The sequence below is a fragment of the Leptosomus discolor genome, chromosome 12 (genome assembly GCF_034619465.1).
Source record: "Leptosomus discolor isolate bLepDis1 chromosome 12, bLepDis1.hap2, whole genome shotgun sequence".
Lineage (NCBI taxonomy): Eukaryota > Metazoa > Chordata > Aves > Leptosomiformes > Leptosomidae > Leptosomus > Leptosomus discolor.
This window is the reverse complement of record NC_141402.1, coordinates 24,063,222-24,085,870: the sequence shown is the minus strand read 5'-3', so window position 1 is coordinate 24,085,870 and position 22,649 is coordinate 24,063,222. Positions and strand designations below refer to the sequence as shown.

Below are 22,649 nucleotides of genomic sequence, written 5' to 3'. Positions count from 1 at the left end.
CCCACAGGGCAGCCATCACCCCTTTAAACAGCTCTCCTCTTCCCCCAAGCGCCCCAACCCCACCCTCAAAGCAGGGGGTGACCCCCCGACCCCCCTCAGATTCGCAGCGCAGTCACAGACCAGAGCCAAGGCTTTCCCTCCTCACAGAGTTATCAAACAGAAATGTTTAAAAAAACAATAAAAACAGACAAGACATGGGGGCACAGGGGCCATTCCCCCCTCCCCAGCACGTGGTGCTTTGGCAGCAGCCACTCTGGGGTGGGGGTGAAGCCCCTCCTGCCCCCCCAAAGTTAACCAACAGGGTGGCAAAACACCACAACAAGAAGGAACTCCCCAAATAGTGACCGGTACAAGGGGCACCCCCAAGCCCCACCCCCTGCAGCACCCCCTGGCTGCAAAGGAGGTTTAAGCGCTTTTCTGTAACAGTTCTGCCAATTAAGCTTTGCTGACGGGGGGGTCGCAGCCCTCAGGGACGGGGGTCCCCACCTTCCCTGTGGACACCCAGCCTCCCAGAGAGGGTCTGCCCAGCTCCATGGCACCCCCCAGGGCTCGGGGGGGTGGTGGGGGGGACGTGCTGCAGCCCCGTGGCTTTCCCAAAGCTGGCAAAGCCACCCCCCACCCAGCCCAGGGTGCAAGGGGAAGGGGGGCACTGGCTTGGGGGGCTGCCCCACAGCCCCCGAGCCCCATCCCTGATGCTGGGGAGGGGAGGTAGCCTGACCCCCACTCCCAGAGGAAGATTCAACCTGGCAGGGATTGAGCCCCCCTAGGCATTCCCCACCCACATGCTACAGCCCCCAGCCACCATTTGGGGTAAAAACTAAACACCTTTTAGGGTAAAAAAGGGGTAAAACCCCACAACCATGGCCCCCTGCCCCACGCTGCTGAGGGGGGCGATGCTGGGCAGGGCACCCAGCACAGAGCTGGGAGGGCTGTGGGGGGGGGGGGGGCGGGGTGGCGACCAGGTTTTGGGCTGGGCGATGGTGAGCACCGGCAGCCCTGGGTAGGGGGTGGGCAGGGGGCTGCGGGGGTCCCTCAGAAGTTCTTGAGGTGGCTGTAGAGCTCCCGCTTGCTGCGCTCGCCTGCCCAGCAGTGGCTCTTCTGGCGGAACTTGCGCAGGTCCTCCTTGAAGTCCTCGTGGTCCATCGGCCGGTAGTCCTGGGGCTCGCAGTGCATCTGGGCACCCACAGCTCTGTCAGCACCCGCAGACCCCCCTCCCCACCCCCTGGGGCAAACCCAGCACCCCCCAGGACCCCCAGCACAACCCCCTTCCCCTGGAGGTACCACCCTCATGGAGGATGCTCAGAGCCAGACCCTTTCCCCTCACAGGGCAGGGTTTTGGGGAGCGGAGAGGGTGTTTTCCCCCCACCCAGCACTCTCACCCTCCTGCCAGGGACCGCCCCCCCTCCCACACAGGGGGTGAAAGGTAGGGGGGCTTACCTGGTACTGGGGGAAGAACTCCCGGTACCCCCCCTTCAGGACATAGAGCTCGGGGTAGTGGAGGTGGGGGTACTCGTTACAGGCTCGGTCCTTCTCCCTGATGAACCGGCACCTGCGGGACAGGGGACAGGATTGGCATCCAGATAGGATCCTGCCATGTCCAGGGGGTCCGGCAGAACCCAGCGCCCACCCCACCCCCCCCAAACCCCCAAACTCACATCCTGGGCCCCCTCTCGGAGGAGAACTCGCAGTGGAAGATGACGATCACCCTCTTGCTGGCGTCGAAGGGCACGATGGGCTTCTTCAGCAGGAACTCCTCCACGTCCTGCGCCAGCGGCAGGTTGACGGCGCCCTGGCGAGGGAGAGGGGCCCCTTTCAGCCCCCCCCTCCTCCCATTTCATCTCGAGGGGGGGGGGGGGTGGCCCTCCATACCCTGCCCCCCTTCTGCCCCATCTGTTGGGAATGCCTTCACCCCCCTCCTCCTTCCAGCTGGGGCTCAGCAACTCCGGGGGTGCTCAGCACCGTTGGGGAGGCTCTCAACCCCTCCAGGGGGTTCAGCACCTTTGGGGGGGGGCATCAGCCCCTCTGAGGTTTGACAGGTTTGTGTCTCCCCCACCCATGACCACCCTGTCCCCAGCCCCGAGGGGCGCAGCGGCGGTTCTGACCTTGATGTGGCCTCCCTCGTACTCGTAGGGGTACCTGCAGTCCACGATCACGCAGCTCTCGATGAGGCTGCTGAACTGCCCCGTCAGCACTGCCACCATCTGTGGGGGGAGCCCGTCACCGAGGGGGGGGGGGGGGGGGGGTGTGTGGAGCAGGGAGGCAGCCCTGTGGGGGTGGTTTTTTTGGGGAAGAGGTCACTGCTCCCTTACCATTTCGGGAGAAATGTACTTCAGGTCCGGGTGCTTCCCCTCTACCGTCTGCAGAAGGTAAGGCTGGAGGAGAGGCGGGTGCTGGGTCAGAATCTGTCCCCGGGGAGACGTCCTGGCTGCCACCCGCTCCCCCCAGCCCAGAAGACCCCCCACCTGCGAGGTTTGCTCCCTCCCAAGAGGGACGGGGCTGCGGCACTGGAAGAGCAGCGGGTCAGGCTCTTCAGGCTGGAAAGTCTCAGCCCCAAGTCCCCTTGGTCCCAAACAAGGGCCACCAGCTGTATTGGGGCTCTGGCACCAGCGCAGGGCTCCACTGAAGGTCCCCCTTTGTTTCAGGAGAGGGGGGCAGGCGGCACCCCCAAGCCTGCAGCACCCCCAGCAGCCCTACCTTGGAGAAGTCCCCGATGAGCTCCTGATGGTCGTTGGCCAGCAGGTTCTCCATCTCCTCGTGGCAGAAGGACCTGGAGCACAGCAGCCGCGCTTTCTGCGGGGACATGAACCAGAGACACCCCCCTCGGTGTTAGCGAGGGCGCCGGCAGAGCCGTGGCACCGGGCAGTCCCACCCGGGATGGGCAAGGACGCCTCACCCCGAGGATTCCCCATCACCCACCGGCTCCGCCGCTGCCGCCTCCTCGCCAGGGCTACCGGCCACGCTCCTCCGTCGCTTGGTCTTGACGGGGGTGTCCCGGTCCTGGGGTCGGTCTATCCGCTTCCGGATGGGCCTGGTGACGCTGCTGAGCATCGAGGGCGAGCGGAAGAGCTGCCGGCACTTGCCGCGCTTCACCGGACACTGTGTGGGGAGAGAGCCCGTGTTGGTGCCCAAGGGTCCGGCATTCCCCCCACATACACCCCCCGCCCCAGCACCACGAGAACAAAGGCAAAAGGGTCCCTCTCTAGTGGCTGCACACCACCCAGGACAAGCCCAAAGCCCTGGGGGGTGTGTGCTGCTGGCCAACCAGTGACCCTCACCCCCAGACCCCACCCTGGAGACCCCAGGAAGGGGGAGCCTGGGGCCCCATCCACCCCCCGAGACACCCAACGTACCGGCTCAGCCTCCTCCTTCCTCACCAGGGGCGCAGTCAGTAGGTTCTCCATCCCCTGTGGCCCGTCGGTATCGCTCTTCTGGGGGGGCACCTGGGGGGGCCACAGGGAAGAGACAGAGGAGAGCATGAAGGGAACGAGTCCCACTGCTGCTTCGCACCCCCCTGGGCAGGGACGGAGCCCCTGGCCAGGGTCCATCCAGCTGCGCAGATGGAGGAGCCCTCCCTACTTTCATCTCCTCCTCATCCAGGATCTCCACAAAGCCATCATCTTCCTCTTCAGACATGGAGGAGGTCAAGGAGCACCGGCGCAGGATGATGGGGCTCTCGCCCTGGGTGGCGTTTTCCTTCTTGGGGGTGTCGAACTGGGGAGGGGACACGACACAGCCCATGGCTCAGGAGTGGGGCCAGCCCCACACCAGCCCTGTTTGCAGACACAGTGACCCCAATCCCCCCAGCTCCCACACCCACAGGTCTCCAGTGCAAACAGGGTGGCTGGAGCAGCAGGTCCCGGCTCAGCAGCCCCTGCAGCAGGACCACCCACCCCCGGTGCCCCCCTCTCAGTGCCCCCAGCCCCTCTCACCAGCAGGCCGGGTGCAGAGCCGAGTCTCTGGCTGAGGGGGTCCCTCCCCGCAGCCCCATCGCCGGCGGGCAGCCGGCTGTGCTGACTTGGCCTCTGCAGCTTCTTGAAGACAAACCCCTCCTGCAGCAGTGGGGGAGGGGGGGGTGGGCATGGCATCCCCCTGCCCCTTCCCCGGTCCTGCCTCCCTCTCCCCAGCCTTGCTGTCCCCCCTCACCTTGTCCTCAGGCTTCCTTGGGCCCCTCTGCTCCCTGGCCCCGTGGCTGTTGAACTCCCGGCAGTGGGTGATGTTCTTCAGGACCGGGCTGGCCCCCAGGAGCTGTGGCTGCAGGGCAGGTTGGGAGGGGTGAGAGGTGCTGCACAGCCCCTGCGCTCCCCAGCTCCATCCTCCTCCTTCTCCTCCTCCTCCTCCCAGCTCAGCCAGGCGCACAGCAGGATCCAGCCGCCCTCAGCTCAGCCCTGTAGAGCCCCCGGGACTTACTGGCAGTGAGTGGATCCTCCAGATAAGGAGCTTATTGCTGCAAAAAGAAAAGGATTGAATGAGTGAGAAGATGCCCTGGACCAGCAGCGTCCCACCCCACCCTGCCCTGAAGCTGGCATGGACCCCCTTGTCCCCTGGGTCCCCACAGTGGGGTGAGACCTCCCCGGACAGGACCCCAGGGCAGCAATTCCTCCAGCCACTGAGCAACACCGACAGCTTGATCCAAACCCCAGGGAAGGGCAGACGCACAGCCTGGCTTTCGGGTCTGGGCACCGGGACAGAGCCCCTTCACTTACTCTTTGAGAGCTCTCCTGGATTCTAGGATCGCTGTCTCGAAGCTGCAGGAAGAGAGGAGCCAGGTTTAGGGGGGATGGCACCCCGTGCCCCAGCCTGAGCAGCCCAGAAGCCCCTGGGATGGGCAGCCGCAGCCCTTACAAGGCCCCCACCCCACGCAGGGGTCATCAGCCCCCCCAAGGGGAGAGCAGCTGAGCGGCTTTCAGCCCCACAAAGGGTTAAAACCCCATCTGGAAATCACTGGTTTCAGACGGGGGGACCCCAATCTGGGCTGGGGGGTTAAGCAGCACCCTGGGGTTGTTCAGGGCACCCCGCTGACCCCGCTCGGGGCCCAGATGTAGCTGGTGGCAGTGGCGCCTGCTCTCCACCTGTATGTAAATCCGGCAGCGGGGATGCTGGGGATGCTGGCTGTCGGCCATATGGCCATGCAGCTGCACACTGCGACAGGACGAAGCGGGCACTGGCGTGTCCCCTGCAGCCCAGCCCACCCAGCCCCAAGGCTGCCCCAACATCACCATCTGCCCCCAGTTACTCAGTCACCTGATATCTGCCAGAGAGGGGCTCTGCCAACGGCCCCGGGAGTGGGCAAAGCCACCGGCGTGGCACCCAGAGCCCCTCAGCCCTGCAGAGTTCGGCTCTCAGCTGATCCCTGCACCCCAAATCTGTGAGACTTGGGCAGCAGCACCCCAAGGAGGCTGAAGTGGGGGTGCTGGGAGCCCAGGGAGGTGCTCAGCACCCTCACCCCGCTGCGTGGTGAGGCAGCGAGCCGGCTGCCGGCTGTCCCTGCCAGAGGAGGACTTGACACTGCAGCACCACAGAGGCTTCCTGCCTGCACCCGCTGCCAGACCCCTGCCTGCAGCAGGGCTGGGCCGAGCACCAGCACTGACACCCCCACTAGAGGTGGTTTCTCACATCACCCCCCACCAAAAATCAATTTTGGGGTGGAGGGAACAGCTGGAAGCACAGCCCCCCAGCAAGGCTGGGACAGGCTGAGCGTGGGCACTGCAGGCAGCCTGGGGAGGGTGAGCAGGGGGGACACAGTGGGCAAGGGTGGAGACCTCCCGGAGTGGGGGGATGCGGGGCGAGGGACACTCACACTTCCTCCAGTGCCACGGGGTCCTCCTGCGTGGGGGAGTCCAGCCCCACTCCTGTGGGAACAAGGGGCAGGGGTAGCACCGGGGGGGGCGGGTGGGAGGCACGCCGTGCCCCCAGGACCCTGCTCCAGCACAGGTCCCCCCCGCTCCTGTGGGGCGCTGGCAGGGTGCAGGGGAGCCCCCCCACCCCAGCTGTGTTCCCTTCTAGCGCTGGGGAGGGGGCCACAGGGTGGGATCTGCTGTATGCTCAGGCGGGACCCTCACCCAAAGCTTCTCCCGTCCCCCAGCATGGCAAAGGGACGACCCTGGGACCACCCATCCTGGCCAACATGTCCCACATCACCCTGCCCAGGGACCCCCACTGGGGTGGTCCACAGCCGAGCCCCCCCCCGGGGTGCAGGCCTGGGCGGGTGGGGGGGCTCCCACCCATCATCCAGCACAGGGAAGGAAGCGCTGGGGAGGAAATCCCCGTTTAAAATCCCAGTTTGACTCAGAGCATGGCCAGGAGCTGAGACAGAGCGGGGGACCCGGCTCCCACGTGCACCCCCAGAAAGACCCTTCCCCACCCTCAAACCCCTCCCCTGCCTTCCCAGGCCCCCCCCCCCGCATGCAGTGACCCCCCTGCCCAACGCCCTCCCCCCCGGCACCCTGCACACCCCCAGCCCCGAGGAGGAGGGAGGTCGGGGCAGGGGCGGGTGTGGCAACAGCACCCATCGCTCACCCGCGTCCGAGGACTCGGAGGAGACGGAGCTGCGGGGGGAGCCCAAGGCTGCCGACCCCCGGCACGGGCTGGCCCGGCGCCTCTGCACGGACAGCCCCGCCACCCGCCGCTTCGGGGTGTCCCAGTGGCTGCGGGCAGGGCGGGGGCGGCGATCAGCCCGTGGGGACCCACCGGTACCCCTCGGGGTGCCCCCCTCGGGTGGGGCGGTGGGTGGTGTCCCCCCCCTCCGCGCTCAGCACTGCCCTGAGCCGGCAGCATTCACGCGTGGGGGGGAGGGGGGTGCGGTGCGGTGCGGGGCAGCCCCCCCCCCGCCCTGTCTCCACTCACCTTCCCAGTCCCACCAGCTTGTCCGTATCCAGCGTCAGCGGGGTGACCGGCGACATGCCCGCTCGCCTCCTGGCCACTCCGGCTAGCCCACGGCCACCGGGGCCGCCCTGCGCCGCCATGGCGAGTGCAGGAAAGGAAGGGAGGCGTTAATTACACCCGTTGGAGCGACCGTTCCCGGCCCCGGCGGAGCGGAGCGGGGCCGCGCCGATGCTCCGCCGTCCGGTGCGCGAGGGGGGGGGGGGGCGCGCGCCCGCGGCCGCCCCTATTTATATTCGAAAACTAACAGGGGAGCGGCGCGGCGGGAGCCAATGGGGAGGGGCGGGGGGCGGGGCCACGGCCGGGTCGGGGGCGCGCGGGCAGGGGAGCGGAGCCCGGGGGTGCGGGCAAAGCACGGGGGGAGGGGCCAGCAGGGGTGCAGGGGCATGGCTGGAGGGGCTCAGGGGGCATCGCCCAAAATGGGGGGGGGGCATGGCTGGGTGGGGGGACATGGCTGGGGAGCACAGGAGAGCTCGGCCCAAAGTGGGTGAGGGGCATGGGGGGGGCACGGCTGAGGGGGTAAATGGAAATGGAGGGGTGCGTAGTTGGGGTCTTGGGGGGCATACGGCTGGGGGGGCACGGAATGGTGCGTGGGTGGGGAGACATCGCTGGGGGAAGTCTTTGCAGTAAAGATCTCCAGACGCCCTAGAAACAAAAGAGCAGCAAAGACACGAGAAGTGGTTTAGACCCTGGAAGTGAAAGCCCTGACAGGAGCTCTCTGCTGCCTGTAGTGTTTCTAAAACACCTTGGTTCCTCCACTCCTTCAGCCAGCAGCGCACAGCGCAGCAGCCCAGAAGCCCCCTGCCATGCAGGCTATCCAAGTGAAAACTTAGGTCCAAGAGGAAGAAAAAGGGCTGGTGCAAATCTCCAGAGTTCATACTAAATTCTTTCAGTCCAAAACTGAAGGGCAGGGTGCCTACAGAGACTGGAAAATAATAGATTTCATTCTTTTCCCCTTTTCTCCAGTTTTGCTCTGTTGAGGTTTAGTTTTTTCCTTTTTCTTTTTTTTTTTTTTTTTTTTTCTTGCGGGGGTGTGTGTGGTTTTTTTCCAGAGAATGTAACACACGCACAGTCTAGCTGTGCCTTCTCAGACCTCTTCTTTGGATCTATCTGCAAAACTCCGGCAACACCATGCAGTCATTCTGAGAGCCCTGAACACACGTGCCAGCCATCTGAGGAAAGGACAGTGCATTGACACTGCATGTATTACTGAATGGTTGGTTTTCACTACCTCTGCCAGAAAAGATATAATCCTGATCACTAAATACTTTTTTAAAGCAAAAGATTGGAAAGAAATGTTCTTGAGAAGTGTTATTTACCTGACAGCTATCAGGTTCTAAGTTGCTCTTTCAGGCAATAAAGATTTTTCTCCTTTCTTTAGCGTGGCCGTATTATTTTGAGACACACAAAAATGATTTCCCCTAAGAAAACAAGCAAACGGGTGCTACAATCTTGAGGGACAGTAGATCTTCCAGGTCCTGCCCCTCGCTGCAGACAAGACGTTGCCAGCATCAAGTGCTCTTTGACGACGCCTTCTGACCACAGGCACCAATTCTGATCAGTACTGAGAGACAGGAGAATCTAAGCCCAGGGTCTGAACACGTTTGGAGCTTGCCGACTTCACGCTTGATATCACACCAGCAAAATACCTGGCCCGTGATTTTGTAGAAGTAACTGTGACTGGACTTACCCTTGCCCGACTTGTATTTCCTTGATTAGGTTTCCAACTGCTGGCATAAGAACACAAGCTCACCAAAACCTGACATGCTGGCACAACCTCTAAATGCTTAGCAGAGCTTTAGTCTGTTCTTCCCACCTATCCTATGGTGGGTGGTTTTGTTGGTGGGTTTTGGAGGTGTTTCAAGCACCAGACTCAAAACAGAAATCTAGACTGTAAAGGTACTAAATCCATCTCTGCATGGGCATTGCAGGTTCACAAACATACATGTGAATGCACAAATTCCTTAAGAAGCATCCATTAAAAAAGAACATAATAAAGAATGACCTGAATTACCATGGCAAGTTAAATTACTTTATGCACAACATATGCCACTATTCTGAAGTAAAGAAAACATGGGACAATTTAAAACTGTATTTCTGGTACAGAACACCTTCTTAGTCAAATGACGACTTATATTCAGTTATTTTAGATCATTCCTGTGTTTTCTGTTCAGGTAATACATACCATCAAAAATCAGAAAATACAGACCCAGGATTTGTCACTATTACTTTAGTCATACCATACCCAAGATATCTACATAAAAGTTTTCTAAAAGCTACAAAACAAGCCTTGCTGTAATCAGAAATGAAATGCAGCGCGTACACGTTCACCCCAGAGGACGGCATGTTAAAAAAAGGAAGAGGTAACAACAAAACACACCCTGGAGAGCTCTAAACCAGATTTGGCTGTTATGCAGCGGAGAGAGAAATGAAACTGAAGTGAGGAGAAGCAGCCTTGTGGTAATGCAACACAGAGGCCAGTCACTAGTGGTGCTCCAGAGGTCAACACTGAGGCCAATATTGCTGAACACCTTCATTAACGGCCTGGACAGCGAACAGGTGTACCCTCAGCAGGTCTGCAGATGATAACATTTGGAGGAGTGCCTTACACACCAGAGGGTTGTGCTGACATTCAGCAGGACCTCGGCAGGCCGGAGAAACGGGCAGAGAGGAATCTCCTGAAGCCCTACAAGGGGAAATGCAAAGTCCTCACGCGGGGAGGAATAACCCCGTCCCTCACTGCGGGCTGGAGGCAGACTGTCTGGAAAGCAGCTCTGCAGAACAGGACCCGGGGTCCTGGGTGAAGCAGCCAGCAACGCGCCTCGGCCACAAAGGCGGCCAACAGTGTCCCGGGCTGCATTAGGAAGAGCACCAGCAGGTCGAGGGACGTGACCCTTTCCCTCTGCTCAGCACTGGTGAGACACATCTGGAGTGCTGGGCCCAGGTCTAGGCTCCCCAGTACAAGGCAAACACGGACATACTGGAGCCCGATGAAGGGCTTGGAGCATCGGACATACAAGGGAAGGCTGTGTGAGCCAGGATTTTGTAGCCTCAAGAAGGACGGGGGGTGGCGGGAAAGAATCTTATTGATGCGTGTAAAAACCTGATGGGAAGCAGTAAAAAAGAGTGGGTCTGACTCACCCAAGTGGTGCCCAGTGAACGGACAAGAGGCAACAGGCACAACTGGAAACACAAGAAACTTAAAAAGGAAGTTTGGGGTGGGTTTGGTTTCTTTCTTTCATGGTTTCCCCCCCCTCCCTTGCTGTTTGTTTTGTTTTTCTGTGAGGGTGGTCAAACACTGGAACTTACCCAGATAGGCTGTGGCGTTTCCATCCCTGGAGCTGGTCTAGGTGACCCTGATGGGAGCAGGGCGCTTGGACTAACTAAATGATCTCTAGAGGTCCCTTCCAACCTGAACATTAATCTGAGGGTAAAAAACCCACTTCTGTGGTAGGAAACAGAGGAACAGATAATACTCGCAGCAGAACTGGGTTGGTTTTTCTGCTGCTATTTACACCTAACAGTAGAGATGATTAAGCCTCAGTACTACAAAGCTAATTCAAACAACCTAAAAGTCAAAATAGTTGATACCAAGTATTTATAAAACCAGCTTTATTTTACCTCAATGTAAGAAACTGCCAGACAACCTCAGGCTCTACAGTTTTTAATAATGAATAGTTACTCATGCATTGCATAAATATTATTACATCATATCTCGTATGTATGCAAAATCAGAACTACAATAAAATAGGTTGCTCTGTTTCAATATTGTATCAATTAACCCACTCATCCACTTAATTTGGAGCTGTAGATGCATCAGGTCACAACAGCTTTAACATCTCACATGCCTCTGTGTCTAAACAGGAACAGACAGACCATTCTAAATACAAAAAAACCCAACCCACCACCAACAAAAACCCCAACAAAAAAACTTGCTCTACCATAATAACTGGGTGAGAGGGAAAGATACCATTACTGTGCTTTTCTGTTATGTTTTTGTCCTGCCTAACATTTAACGTACATATCAACACTTCACTTTCAAGATGTAAGTCAATAAAACACGCAGAAATACCTTCATCCCCAAGGTCAGCATTACACAACGTGAGTATAAAATGGATCACAACAAGGACGCTGAACATGGCTCACATCTCAAAGAACACGGCTTTTTTTCCAACTCTGTAATTAATGCATGAGTAAACTACAATAAGTATTACATTCATTTTCCTAAATATTAAACTCGTTAGAAATTTGTTCTGACGGTCAGAAACACACTTGAGACACGGGAAGACTGTAACCCTGAGCCCATGGAGAAGGGGCAACGAAGAAGTGGGATGTGACATGAGGAAGTCTCGGGGGCAACACGGGCCAGGGGTTAGGACGTTCCCTTCTGCAGCGCAGCACCAGTGCCCGCCGTTGTAGGCAGTTTGTACCACGCTAGCGTAGGACCACCATAAAACCCCCACTTTGCAAGTCCTGCACAAGTCTCCCTTGTGACTACGCCCAGAGGCTTCCCCTCGCACGCTCACCCCTTCGCCACCCGCCCCGCAGGAACACACCTCCTGCTGTGCCGCCTCCACCCCCGTGCCCACAGACTGACCCCCCAGGTGACAACCCAGGAATCATTTACAGCCACATGAAACATCTGAATTCGAATTACTTCACATCTCCAGCTTCTGACTAGCAGCACGAAATTCAGTAGCTTTAATTGTGAAACAACCTTTCCTAATTCTAAGCTGCTGAAATAGGCTGCTGAGTCAGCACCGTATAAAAACTTAAGTCTTACGCTAAAGGGGGAGATGAAAACACAGGAATTTGTGCCCCCCTGTGCTGCACAGTAATCCCACCCCGAAATTTCACTCCCCGTGGCTGAGCGTAGGCTGTATCTAACAGACCCCAGCCTGGCACGAGCAAACCTGTCCCCACGGCATTCCAGAAGTCTGGGCAGAGACCGACTGCTGCTCCTGGCCCCGGCAACTCGGACCCAGGGGTCTCCCTCTTCACCACCTGACGTTGCCCTTGGCAAGCGAGCCCTGGTTTGAACACCTCCCCAGCAACCCACCAGCACAACTGGTCTTGTACCAGACAGCTGCCCTTTTTCCTGACAGAAGCAAGGGGCTCGAGGAACTGGAAGACCAGCAGCCAATTATCTTTCCTAATCACAAAACAACCCCACAGACCCTTACTTCAGCTGATGGCAAACTCCTTCCGTTCACAGCTCAGTCCTTGTACAGTCCTCACCATCCTCCAGGAAACTGGGTGGGCCTGGAAATAACTGGGTTCTCTGGACATACACACACTCTTCACCTTGAAGGTGTACTGATAGCTACACCCACAAGGTACCGCAGGGGTCACAGCATACAGGCCTGTTCTTCTGCCAGAATAAAACACACAGCGCACACTTAGAAACCTGTACCGTGAACTCTGATCTGAGAATCAGAGCTTTTAAAATCCCCAGTTGCTGACACTGCTGAACTGGTAAAGCACGGTAGAGGTGTAAAGCTTTTCCAAGAAACTTCTCTGCCTACGTTGTATTTACGTGCACAGGCTACAGGTATTTAGAGATTCTTATTCGTGAGTGCCTAAATTTTAACCAAACCTGAAGCACAGCAAGTTCTCCACTACTTCAGGGTTCTTTGTTTTTGAGGAGACTCTTTCACACTTTGAATCAGCCTGTCTCTAGCTAGATGAAGCTAGCCATTTCCCTCCCCCTTCATTGCCAAAAAAAGCTCGTTTCATGTCCCCCCGAGATGGAGGTGTTTGTTAACTGACCTGCTCCCGTCTCTCCAATCCCACACGTGGGACCAGTCCGTAAGTATCGCCTCGGGGCTGCTCAGCCACAGCTTTCCAGGCTCAGCTTCTCCTCGTCCACCAAGCACCTCGTAAAAAAAGACGTAATTACAAAAGTTACTGCCTTTGCAAAGTTGTGGGATTCTAACTGGGCAGAAAAGTTCCCCAAGTCATCATACTACCCACTGTTACAGCACCCTCAAACACAGGGCTCAACTGGCGGTTCACAGGAAGGCCGAACACTCCTGCCTCGAGCACAGCCACACTCAGAAGCACCAGGAACACCTTTGGGGGCTGTAGCAGTTTGGGCTGTCTAATTGCAGTCCACAGGCCTCAGTCCGTTAGAGTTTGCATCCAGCAGCGTGCCTGGCTACGTCACCCCTGAGCCATGACTCTTCCCAGTCCTTCTCCCTCCACCTCTACCAGGAGAGTTGTTTCAAGGGACACAGGAAAAGTTGTGTTTAAAAAAATCCAAACAAAACCACAAAACAAAATAAAACAAGAGATAATTCTAAAGCCTCACTGACTTACGTGAGCGAGCTTAAAGCTTTGCAGAAACTTCAGGCAAAGCACCTAGAAACTGAAATGGCTATTTTTATCTTCTTTGCTGAAGGCACCCACACAAAACTGTTTAGAAACTCCACCCAAAAGGGAACGATTCCTAGGTACTGCCTTTTGATTTGGGTTGAGGTTTGGGAAACTGTAGAACAGTAGGTACACCAGAGACATCAGAGAGGACTTCTCTGAAGGAAGGTGAGGCTAAGAATGCTTCTGAACACACTGCGAATGGTCAACAGAGCATCAAATTGTGACTGCAGACAGTAAAACAGTGTTGAGTCCTTCATACCAAGTAAAATACCATCTCCCCTCAAAACCCACACCGACAAGCAGCAAGGGTTACTGACACTGGCATTACTGAAGCTACAGAGAACTGTGCCTGCTGCAGCTCAACAGCTGAAATTTTTACCTCACCTACAAAGCCAAAAGCTAGAACATTATCTTCCCATGGAACATACTTATTTGCCACTTAAGAGGCCACCTGAATTCAAAACCATCGGCTGCGTTCCCACAGCTTTCAACAGCGAGGGTTCTCCTAAGGAAAACCCACTGTGTGCTGTAAGAAAGCACAACCAGGGGCATTGATTGTCATTTTGCTCCAGTTAAACACAACCGCATCTCCGAGTCCAACGATTCAGCTCTGCCCTCCCTCGCTTCCCGGCGAGGTGACCTCGAGTACGGCGTCACGGCCAAGGTGACAAGTCCCGAAAGCTGCGGCTTCCCAGTTCAGCTCCCAGCCCCCACGGTCTGCAGTTACGGCAAGGGCCGTCAAGCACTTCCCTCCCTCCCTCCCTCCCTCCCTCCCTCCCTGCCTCCCCCCCCGGCAGCGCCGAGATGAAACCCTCTCACCTCCACCCCGCCGCGGCCGTCCCCGGCAGGCGGCTCTCCGAAGGCACGGGGCGGCCAGGGAAGGGGAGCGGGCCCGGCGGCAGGGACGCAGAGAGCGGGACCGGAGGCCCCGCGGGCGGACGCCGCGTTACCTCGCTCCCCTCCGGGGCCCCGCAGCGGCGCTCCCGCCGGGAGAGGCCTCCCGGCCGCGGGGCTGCAGCTCCCTCGGCCCGGGCCGGGGCTGGTGTCGCGGCAGCCGCAGCGCCGGCCCCGCCGCCGGACGGCGAGGCGGCCCCGGCAGCGCCTCTTCCCCCGGGCTCTCACCGCAAGTGCGAGCGGCGCAAGAGCGCAGGCGCCGGCGCGGCGCGGGGAGGGCGGCCCGGGGCGGGGGGGGTCGGGGGTCGGGGCCGGGGCGGCCCCTCCGCTGCCCGGGGGAGGGCGGGCGCGTCCGGGCCGCGTCTCCCGCCGTGCCGGCGCCTGCGGGACAACGGGCCCGGGGCTGCGAGCGTCCCGCCGGTTGCTTCCGCCTTCGGTCCCCGCTGCGGCGATGAACGCGCTCGCGGGGCGGCGGGCGGGAGGCACGCGCGGCTCCGAGACAAAGCCGCGATCGGGCACAGGGTCATCGGCCACCGCCGGGGCTTGGGGCCTGACCCCCCCCTCTGACGAGGCTGCAGAGCTGGCAGGTAGGAGGTGCCCTTGGGCCAGCGCCTTGTAGCTCCTTTTTAGCTGTTTTTCATCTCAAAACGGAGCGCGCGAGCTGGGGAGGCTCGTGTGGCGCCGTGGGGGATGTGGCTGGGGAGCTGACGTAGGCAGGATCTCCCTGCGGTTCCTTCCCTCGGGCAGAAATCAATCTGAAACTCGACTTTCCCGGGTGAGTTCGCCTTCCCGGTGGCAGCGTGGGATCCAGGAGCAGCGTCGTGAGTGATAAACCTCATGTTCGCCTCCGTGGTCAGAGCTGAGGCTTCTGCTTACCCGCTTCAAACACCCCCCCCGCCCCCCGTTCTTTTTTACCTTCCAATCTAGAATTTATTTTCCTCTGTGAGAGAAGGGGAAAGTACTGTTTCTGGGAGGTACATAGTGGTAAGGGGATGGCACAACTTGCAACTGAGGAAACGGTTTCAACCATTGAGTCTCGACGGTGCTGTAAGCCTTTGTGTTCTGTCTTGATGGTCACTGCTTTTTAAACAAGATCGAGCTCGTTTTATACTTTAGATATAGGGAGGAAAGGATTGCAGAAGACTTGGATTTGTGGGACAACAAGAGGAGGCAACTCATCCTACTTCTACTTACGGGAGAGGGAGTGGGGAGAGGGAGTGGTTTGCGGGGGTTTTTTTGTACTTGGTATTGATGTCCTCAACTTGATTGTCATTTAAAAATGCAGCCAACAAATGAACCAAACCCAAAAACCACAACCAAAACCAACCAACCAACCAAAAGAACCCCGTAAAAAAAAACAAACTGGTTTGGATTTTGAGTTTCAGTGGGTTTTTTTTTCACTATGGTGAAAATTCTTGTTTTAAGACAGCTTATAGTAGCTTCTCAGTACCTCCCTACTTCTGGCAAATTTGGAAAATCCAAGCCTTGTTCTACACCTATTATGTTCTTAAGTTTAGGCTGTAGAAGTTGTAGGCATTTGAGCATCTGAAACTTGGGCCATTTTTTGGTTTAAGTATATGTTTTAAGAAAGTTTTAGTCATGTGTTTAGTGCCATTTGTGTTCAGAAAAATCACAGAATCACACGCTCTGCTGACTTGTGCGTCTGTGTATCTCTTTAAATGTGTGTTTTGAAGCTTAATTTGCCTCTGCATAGTTAAAATCTTGATGTTTACCCAAACTGAGTTTTTCGTGAGGCCACTTCACCTCCAGAGCCTGGGAAGCATTTGCTGAAGCAGTGCTGTAACTGACTCAAAGAAAACTCACTGACAACTCAGTGTTATTAAGCAGGGATTCTGTATTACGGTGCCGGGCAGCACGGGGGATGGCTCCTTCCACCCGTGCTCCAACGGGTTAGCAAAACACGTCAGTTCCTATACACAAAAATCATACGTTTGTGAAAATGAATTTGTGAAACATACCTTTGTGTAGAAACTGGAGTCAAATTAAAAAAATCCAAAGCCAACTGAAAGACTAGACGAGGTCATAGGCTTTGAGCAGGGAAGTTGGACTGGATGGTCTCCAGAAGTTCCTTCCAAACTCGACTGTTCTGTCAATCTGTTCTGTGACAGAAGAATTGCATTTAATAAACCTGCACTAAAAGAGGTTTATCCAACTAGTTTGTATTTCAGATTTTGTTCCTTGTTTTGTTGAAATTTTTTAACTCATTCTGTTGTCTTCAATGGCAAGAAGGAATACCTGAGTCATTTCCACGTAGTAGAAATTAATGGAATCAAAACTAAAAACAAGTTTTCAGCTCTTCCTCAGTGTTGAAAGTTTTACAAGACCTTTTTTAAAGGTGTTTTTTTTCTTTTATTTTATTAAGCTATCTTGAATATTCCATAGTAGACTAAACAAATCTAAGAGGGAGATGGTCATAGACCTAGGGATTATTAGTCAGATGACTGAAGAACTTGCTGAACACTAGAAAAAAGAAAACAAAACCAACCCAAACCCCTCGCTCTTGCCAGATCCAGTCCCTGAGCACCTCGTCACACACCTGAGCTCAGCACTGGACACAACTTAGTGCAAGGCAGCAGCAGCAGCTCATGCTGCTGCAGAGCTACACTTTGAGACCCCAACCTGTTTGTGAGGTAGCAGGGTCTGGTTAAAGCTGTTGGTTCTCTGAGTTCATTGATAACGTCAGAGTTAAAGAAATTAGACCGAAGCCATTCAGTACAATACTTGAATGTGTAGTGCGTCAGGCAGAGGGCTTTTGAGCCGTGATTGAGTTGCTTACAAAGAACAGAATCAGGATTGCCTGGGGCTGTTCTTTGATATTTTGGGATCTTCAGTCCTTTGCCACCCATGTGTGTAATTTTCAGCTACTTTGTTTTTTATTGTGAATGGACACAGTGAATACCTGGCTATCAGTGCTTTTAAAGCCTTACTAAAGCATTGAGTAATAAATAAATAGGGCTGGTTTTTCTCATGTTGCTATTTCTACATGCAACATTTTGTGATGTCTCAAACAAGGTGACAGTTCTTAAACTTTTGAGGTTTTATGCTTCCTGTACTACTTGTGGCATCCTCAGGCAGAAAGCACGATACCCAGAGCAAAGCAGCAGACTTTTGAACTGGGCTAACTTGGATTCTTCCCTTAGTTCTCTTGCTGCAAAGCACGTTCTAGTTACTCCTCACGGTTAAAAGCTTGGAGGCACAATTACCAGCTGACACAGCTCCTGTGTCATTTCTCTGTTTTCCCAGATGTTGAAATAATAATGCAGTGCCTCATTCCTGGAATGATGACCGGGAAAATGCTCACCAGCTGCATGTTATACTGTGTTTTCTTCAGTGTTCTGCAAGTCCAACAAAACTACAGTTTAGTAAACGCTTGTTCCCTGACTGCAGCATGGCCATCCGCACATGTTGTTGCAGCCTGTTGGGTGTTTATTTTTCCATAGGTAAAAATTAGAAGTACTTGATTTTCAGTTATTAGGGCTAAATGATGAGGAAACACATGGAAAAGTTCCACTGTATGTGATAGAAAATATACCTTAAAAGCGAGAGCGTGGCTGTTTATTTTGGAAAACTGGTTGTCCGTGTTTTAAATTCAGGAAATGTGAGTGTGTACTCGCACAGTTGGATACAGCCATGTTTACTCTGCATTTCTGAAATTACAGTGACTGTATCCAACCTGTTGTGCAGTATCGTGTGGAGTCCCTGGTGCTGCGTATTGCAAAGCCAACGAATTGTGTTCCTGGGACACCCAGCATCCAGCAGCGAGCTCAAGGGAAAGCCCTGCAACGTGCTCCCTCAGTACCGGAGCCAGAATCCCGCTCCTGCGGCAGTGCTGTTCTCGTGTGAGCCTTCCAGCCGTTAGAGCCCTCCGGTGGGATAGCGCACAGCTACTGGTTTTCAGCCTGCCTGGGACAGGTTGAAAGCTTAGGGAAGTAAGTGGTTCATCTTTTCTCACAAACTTTAATCTTTTCGAAGGTACTGAGAACCCTTGGGTTTCATTGGAAACCAGGGGCAGGTGTGAATAGCACCATTTTCTGCTACACAATAGAGATGATAAAAATCTACCCTGTGGGTGTGTGCATGCACACACATATACCTATGCACATCAATAGGTATTTTTAATTAAACACAGAATTAGACTCTGTTCTGTTAAAAAAAAAATCAACTCTGTATGTCCATGTGTGTACAGCTGTCCCATTCTTGTGGTGAGGCCGGTTTTTCCTATTGCTTCAGAATAACTTAGAATGTCACATAAATGTACTCCCTGTTTTCAACACTGGACTGGTATTATTCGGCTGTATGTTAATAAATGATTGTTGTTCTCTTTTAACAGTTGTAGTTCATTCTGGTCTTAACTACGCAAAATGGAAAGATACAATGAGTTACTCTGTGTGGCCTCTCTGATGGAGCTTAACAGCGATTCTGTTGATTGGAAATCTCATGGGTCATTATAACATGTTATTTGTAATTGTACGTCGCTAAGAAATTTTGAATGAGAGTATGTTTGTTTATAGCTGAGATTATAATTGTGACTGTATCCTTGGTAGTGTTACCAGCATTTAATGTGAGTTGGTGGGTTTCCTTGCTCGGGCTGTAAATGAAAGAATTGTCTTCATATTTCATTTTCCTCTCTATCAGACAGGATGCATTCCAATCTGGCCGTGCATCTCTCAGAGCCCTTCCTGACTGACTGTACCAGATTAGAGATGATACCCCAGTGTCACCCAGTGGAGGAGCTTTTGTCAAGGTGACGCTATCAGGGCTCTCTGACAGGCACTTTCCCTTCCTGTTGGCCGAGCAGCTGAACATCAACTTGATCTTGTAGTTTCTGTTTTGCTGCATTATGAGCAGACAGAAGGGGGGAAGGTTCAGTCTCCCATTTCCCCATGTTTTTTGATATTTGTCAGACGGCTGAACTTCTGGCAGTTCAGGAAATATTTACACTTTATGCTTTCATGTACACTGAAGGCTCATTTCATCAATAATTCAACTGTGTTTTACTTGTGCAGTTTGGGGATCAAACAGTAATTATCTGTGTGTAACACGTCATTCTTCCTCTGCCTGTAGAGCAGAATGTTTTCCTAGACAAAGTGTCGTGGTTCAGGAGATGAAACTCCCTGACCTGCTTTCTGTTGTTCTCATTTTATATGAGGTGTCTGCTGGCTGCTTGGTAAGGAAGTAATAAATATGGCCTGGAGCTCTTTCAAATAATTAGCCAATCACCAGCATACACCTATTTAACGTAAACCACAAACTTCAAGTAAAGAATATTTGCAGAATTTTTAAACAGTGTTCCTTTAGCATTTAACATTTTGAGAATGAACAGTTAACTCTTGAACTCCCGTTTCAGTTAACAAGGGTATCTAACCAGTGGGTGAGTGGGGCTGAGGAGAACAAAGAAGCAGCTGTTTACCCTGCCCTTGAGAGCTTTGCCTGCATTCGGAGTTGCTCGTGGTAGTTGTGGGAAGAGCCAAACCGTTGGTGCCTGAGGCACCTTGCAAACTAATTTGTCCTCTAAACAGCGATTATCTTAACAGTTCTGGGGTTTGCTTTTACTGCTCACTCTTTAGGTTGGGCTTTTGATCGTGATTTTTTTCCTTGGTTCCCTTTGTGGCAGCCTTCAAGAAGAAAGGGTGTGCTGGCGGGAGTGCTGGGAGGGATCTTGGAGCCGAGGACGGCGGTGAAACAGCCCGTGAAGGCTTATGAGCCTGACAAGGCTGTGACTGGAATGCCTGCAGCTCGGCAGTCGGGTCTGGAATTTACAGCTGACGTCACGGGCGGTGCCAGCGGTGCTGATGGCTCTGGAGGAGGGCCGGCGGGGGCGGGGCGGCGCTGCCGCGGCGGGGGCCGCCGCTGGGGAGAGCGGGGCCGGCCCGGGCCTGGGCTGGCGGCCGGGCTGGGCGGCGGAGAGCGGCGGAGCCACCGGCTGCTCGCTGGGGGCTGCTGGGGAGCGGTGGCCCCGGCCCCGGCGGCGTCGCGGGGCTCCCGGCGGGCGGGCGGTGCCGGACTCCGCTGCCCGGGGCGCGGGGCGGCGCAGGCGCAGCGCGGACCCGCGCGGGGCCGGCCGGGCCGCGGGTGCCGGTGCCCGCGGGGCAGGAGGAGCCGTCGGCCGAGCGGGAGCGCCGGGGACCGGGGCAGGCGGGGTCGCGGTGCCCGCGGCGGGGCCGGGGCAGGGGCGTCTTTGGGCCTCGGGTAGCGGCGGGGGGGGCGGCAGGCGGCGGCAGCGACCGTGCGGGAGCCGCCCGGCCCGGCCCGGGTGCGGGGAGGGGAGGGGAGGAGCCCCCCGGGTGGCGAGCGGTTTCGCTGCGGGTGTGGAGCGAAGGGCGCGGTAGAGGTTTCCGCGGGGCTGCCCCGTCCGTGCGGGCCAGGCGGTCTGGGAGCCGTTCCGGCTCGGCCCCGCTCTCTCCCGAGCCAGGACCCCCAGGGGTGCGCCCTGGGGCTCCGGTGGCTTCGCGTCAGGGTCGGGACGGGCCGTGGCGAGGAGTGAGGCGGCTCCGACATGGCCGGGCTGGAGCTTGGGTCAGCCCGTCCTGCCCTCCCCGCCTGGGAGCCTTGTGGGGGAAAAAACAGCTTGTCCCGCGCTTTTTTCTTTTTCTTTTCTTTTCTTTTTTTTTTTTTTTTTCTTTGATGACCAAAGGACGATGGCTTTGTGCTGGCATCAGAGCCGATAATCCCGGGAAGTTTTCATTCCCGCTGAGCAGTGCTTGCACAGCGTCCGGGTCTTTTCTGCTTCTCCCACTGCCCCAGCAGCGAGCAGGCCGGCCGTGCGGAAGAATTTGGGAGGGGACAGAGCCGGGACAGCGGGCCCCAGCTGACCGAAGGACTGTGCCGTACCGTGTGACGTCATGCTCGGCAGTAAAGAGCTGGGGGAAGAAGAAGGAAGGGCGACACGTTGGGAGCGGTGGCGTTTGTCTGCCCAAGTACCTGTAAGGCGTGGTGGAGCCCGGCTCTCCTGGAGGGGGCTGCACGCCTGCCTGCCAATGGGAAGGGGTGACTGGAGTCCTTGTCTCGCTTTGCCTGTGTGCGCAGCTTTTGCTTTGCCTCTTAAACGGCCTTTATCTCCACCCACGAGTTCTCTCACTTTTACTCCTCCGATTCTCTCCGCCGTCCCACCGGGGGAAAGTGAGCAGCGGCTGTGTGGGGCTGAGCTCCCGGCGGCGGTTAAACGGCAACTGTGCCGACGGCTGCTGTTCCTGCCCAGAGGAAAAGCCGGCAGGGGATTAAGTGTGGAAGAGGCGCGGGCTGTTGGGTTTGCTGTTCAAAGTGCAGGCAAGGATAACGAAGGGGTTATGACTGCGAGGGCAGAAGGAGGGTGGGGGCGCTTTGGGAGAAGCCCCGGGCTGCGACACTGCGAAAGTTGGGCAAGTTCCTCCCCGCGGGGCAGGGGGAGGCTGCAGCCGCTCGCCGCGACCCTCTGCGTGAGAGCCCGGCCGGGAGCCGCTGCGCTTCGCCTGCTCCTCGCTGCGGGGGGAGATGCTGCAGCCCAGGAGGTCCCGTCGGGTCTGGTTCAGCATCGGCTGGGGCAGAGCCCAGGCGCTGACGAACCTCCTTTCCCCGCGGCGAACGCGCAGAGACGCCCCGGCCCCCGCGGTGCTGCCGCTGGTCGTGTCCGTCTGAGCGAGAGGGGTGCGCAGCGCGGTTCCCGGGACAGAGCGGGCCCCCGGGGAGCCCCTGCTGGCGCCTGGTCTGCCTGTGCGTGAGCCGGGCTGTGCCGACGAAGGACGATTTGAGAGAGGCACCTCTGTCTGGTCGGGGGCGTTTCCAGCCCCCGCAGCCCAGCCCCCGCCCTGCCGGTCTCCTCCCTCCCGCCCTGCCCCGCCCGCCCCCGCGCTCCCAGCGGAGCCGCAGCCGGCGGGGACTCACCCGGCGCCCGGCACGTCCCGCCCGGCGCCCTCAGCCGCCGGCCGGGCTCGCCTCTGCCGCGGGCGGACCGGCCCCGGGAACGGCGGGGAGCGGGGGCGGGAGGCGGGGACGGCAGCGGGACCCCCCGAGCCCCGCGTCCGCGGGAGGGGCCGGCGGGAGCGGCTGCCGTGAGCGCTCCGCTCTCCGCACGCCTCCGCGGGGCGCGCTGGCGCGGGCGGTTTGCAGGCAGAGAGCGGGGTGTCTGTGAGGGGCCGAGCACGGTTTGGGGGGAGGTGGCAGCCGCTCCGCCCGGAGTCGGTCACTGCCGAGCCGCGGCGTCCCGGGGGAGGGGCGCGGCGGTGACGGCGGGGCCGGGGCTGAGCGCTGCCGCCGGGGCGGGCGCTGGGACGCGGCACTGTCCCCCGGGCGCTGCGGGGGTCCCGGCTCCCGGCTGGTCTCCGCTGGGCGCAGGCACCGGGAGAGGGTTTGGGGGCGGCGGGCGATGCCGATCTGCCAGGTCGGAGCCGGGCGAGGAGAAGGCCCGGTCTTTCGCTGATTCACGTCAGTCGTTGCCGTTAAAAGGATTCGCGCCTCGGGGTGCGAGCCCTCGGCCCTGCCCCCTCGGCGTGTCCCCTGAGCTC

At 57.1% G+C, this 22,649-nt stretch overlaps 1 protein-coding gene across 1 annotated transcript in view; it reads right to left on the bottom strand.

Annotated features, from left to right (window-relative positions):
- Positions 1 to 1,032: 1,032 nt before the first annotated feature.
- LOC147414664 (M-phase inducer phosphatase 2-like) overlaps positions 1,033 to 22,649 on the bottom strand; it is a 96,476-nt gene continuing 74,859 nt past the window's right edge. Inside the window, exons 6-15 of the mRNA XM_086472026.1 lie at positions 4,704 to 4,745; positions 3,577 to 3,711; positions 3,342 to 3,425; positions 2,917 to 3,084; positions 2,695 to 2,790; positions 2,310 to 2,372; positions 2,103 to 2,201; positions 1,656 to 1,789; positions 1,438 to 1,549; positions 1,033 to 1,173 (exon numbers count right to left, since the gene is read on the bottom strand). Of these exons, the coding sequence (XP_086328152.1) occupies positions 1,033 to 1,173; positions 1,438 to 1,549; positions 1,656 to 1,789; positions 2,103 to 2,201; positions 2,310 to 2,372; positions 2,695 to 2,790; positions 2,917 to 3,084; positions 3,342 to 3,425; positions 3,577 to 3,711; positions 4,704 to 4,745 (1,074 nt within the window). The remainder of the gene's footprint in view (positions 1,174 to 1,437; positions 1,550 to 1,655; positions 1,790 to 2,102; positions 2,202 to 2,309; positions 2,373 to 2,694; positions 2,791 to 2,916; positions 3,085 to 3,341; positions 3,426 to 3,576; positions 3,712 to 4,703; positions 4,746 to 22,649) is intronic.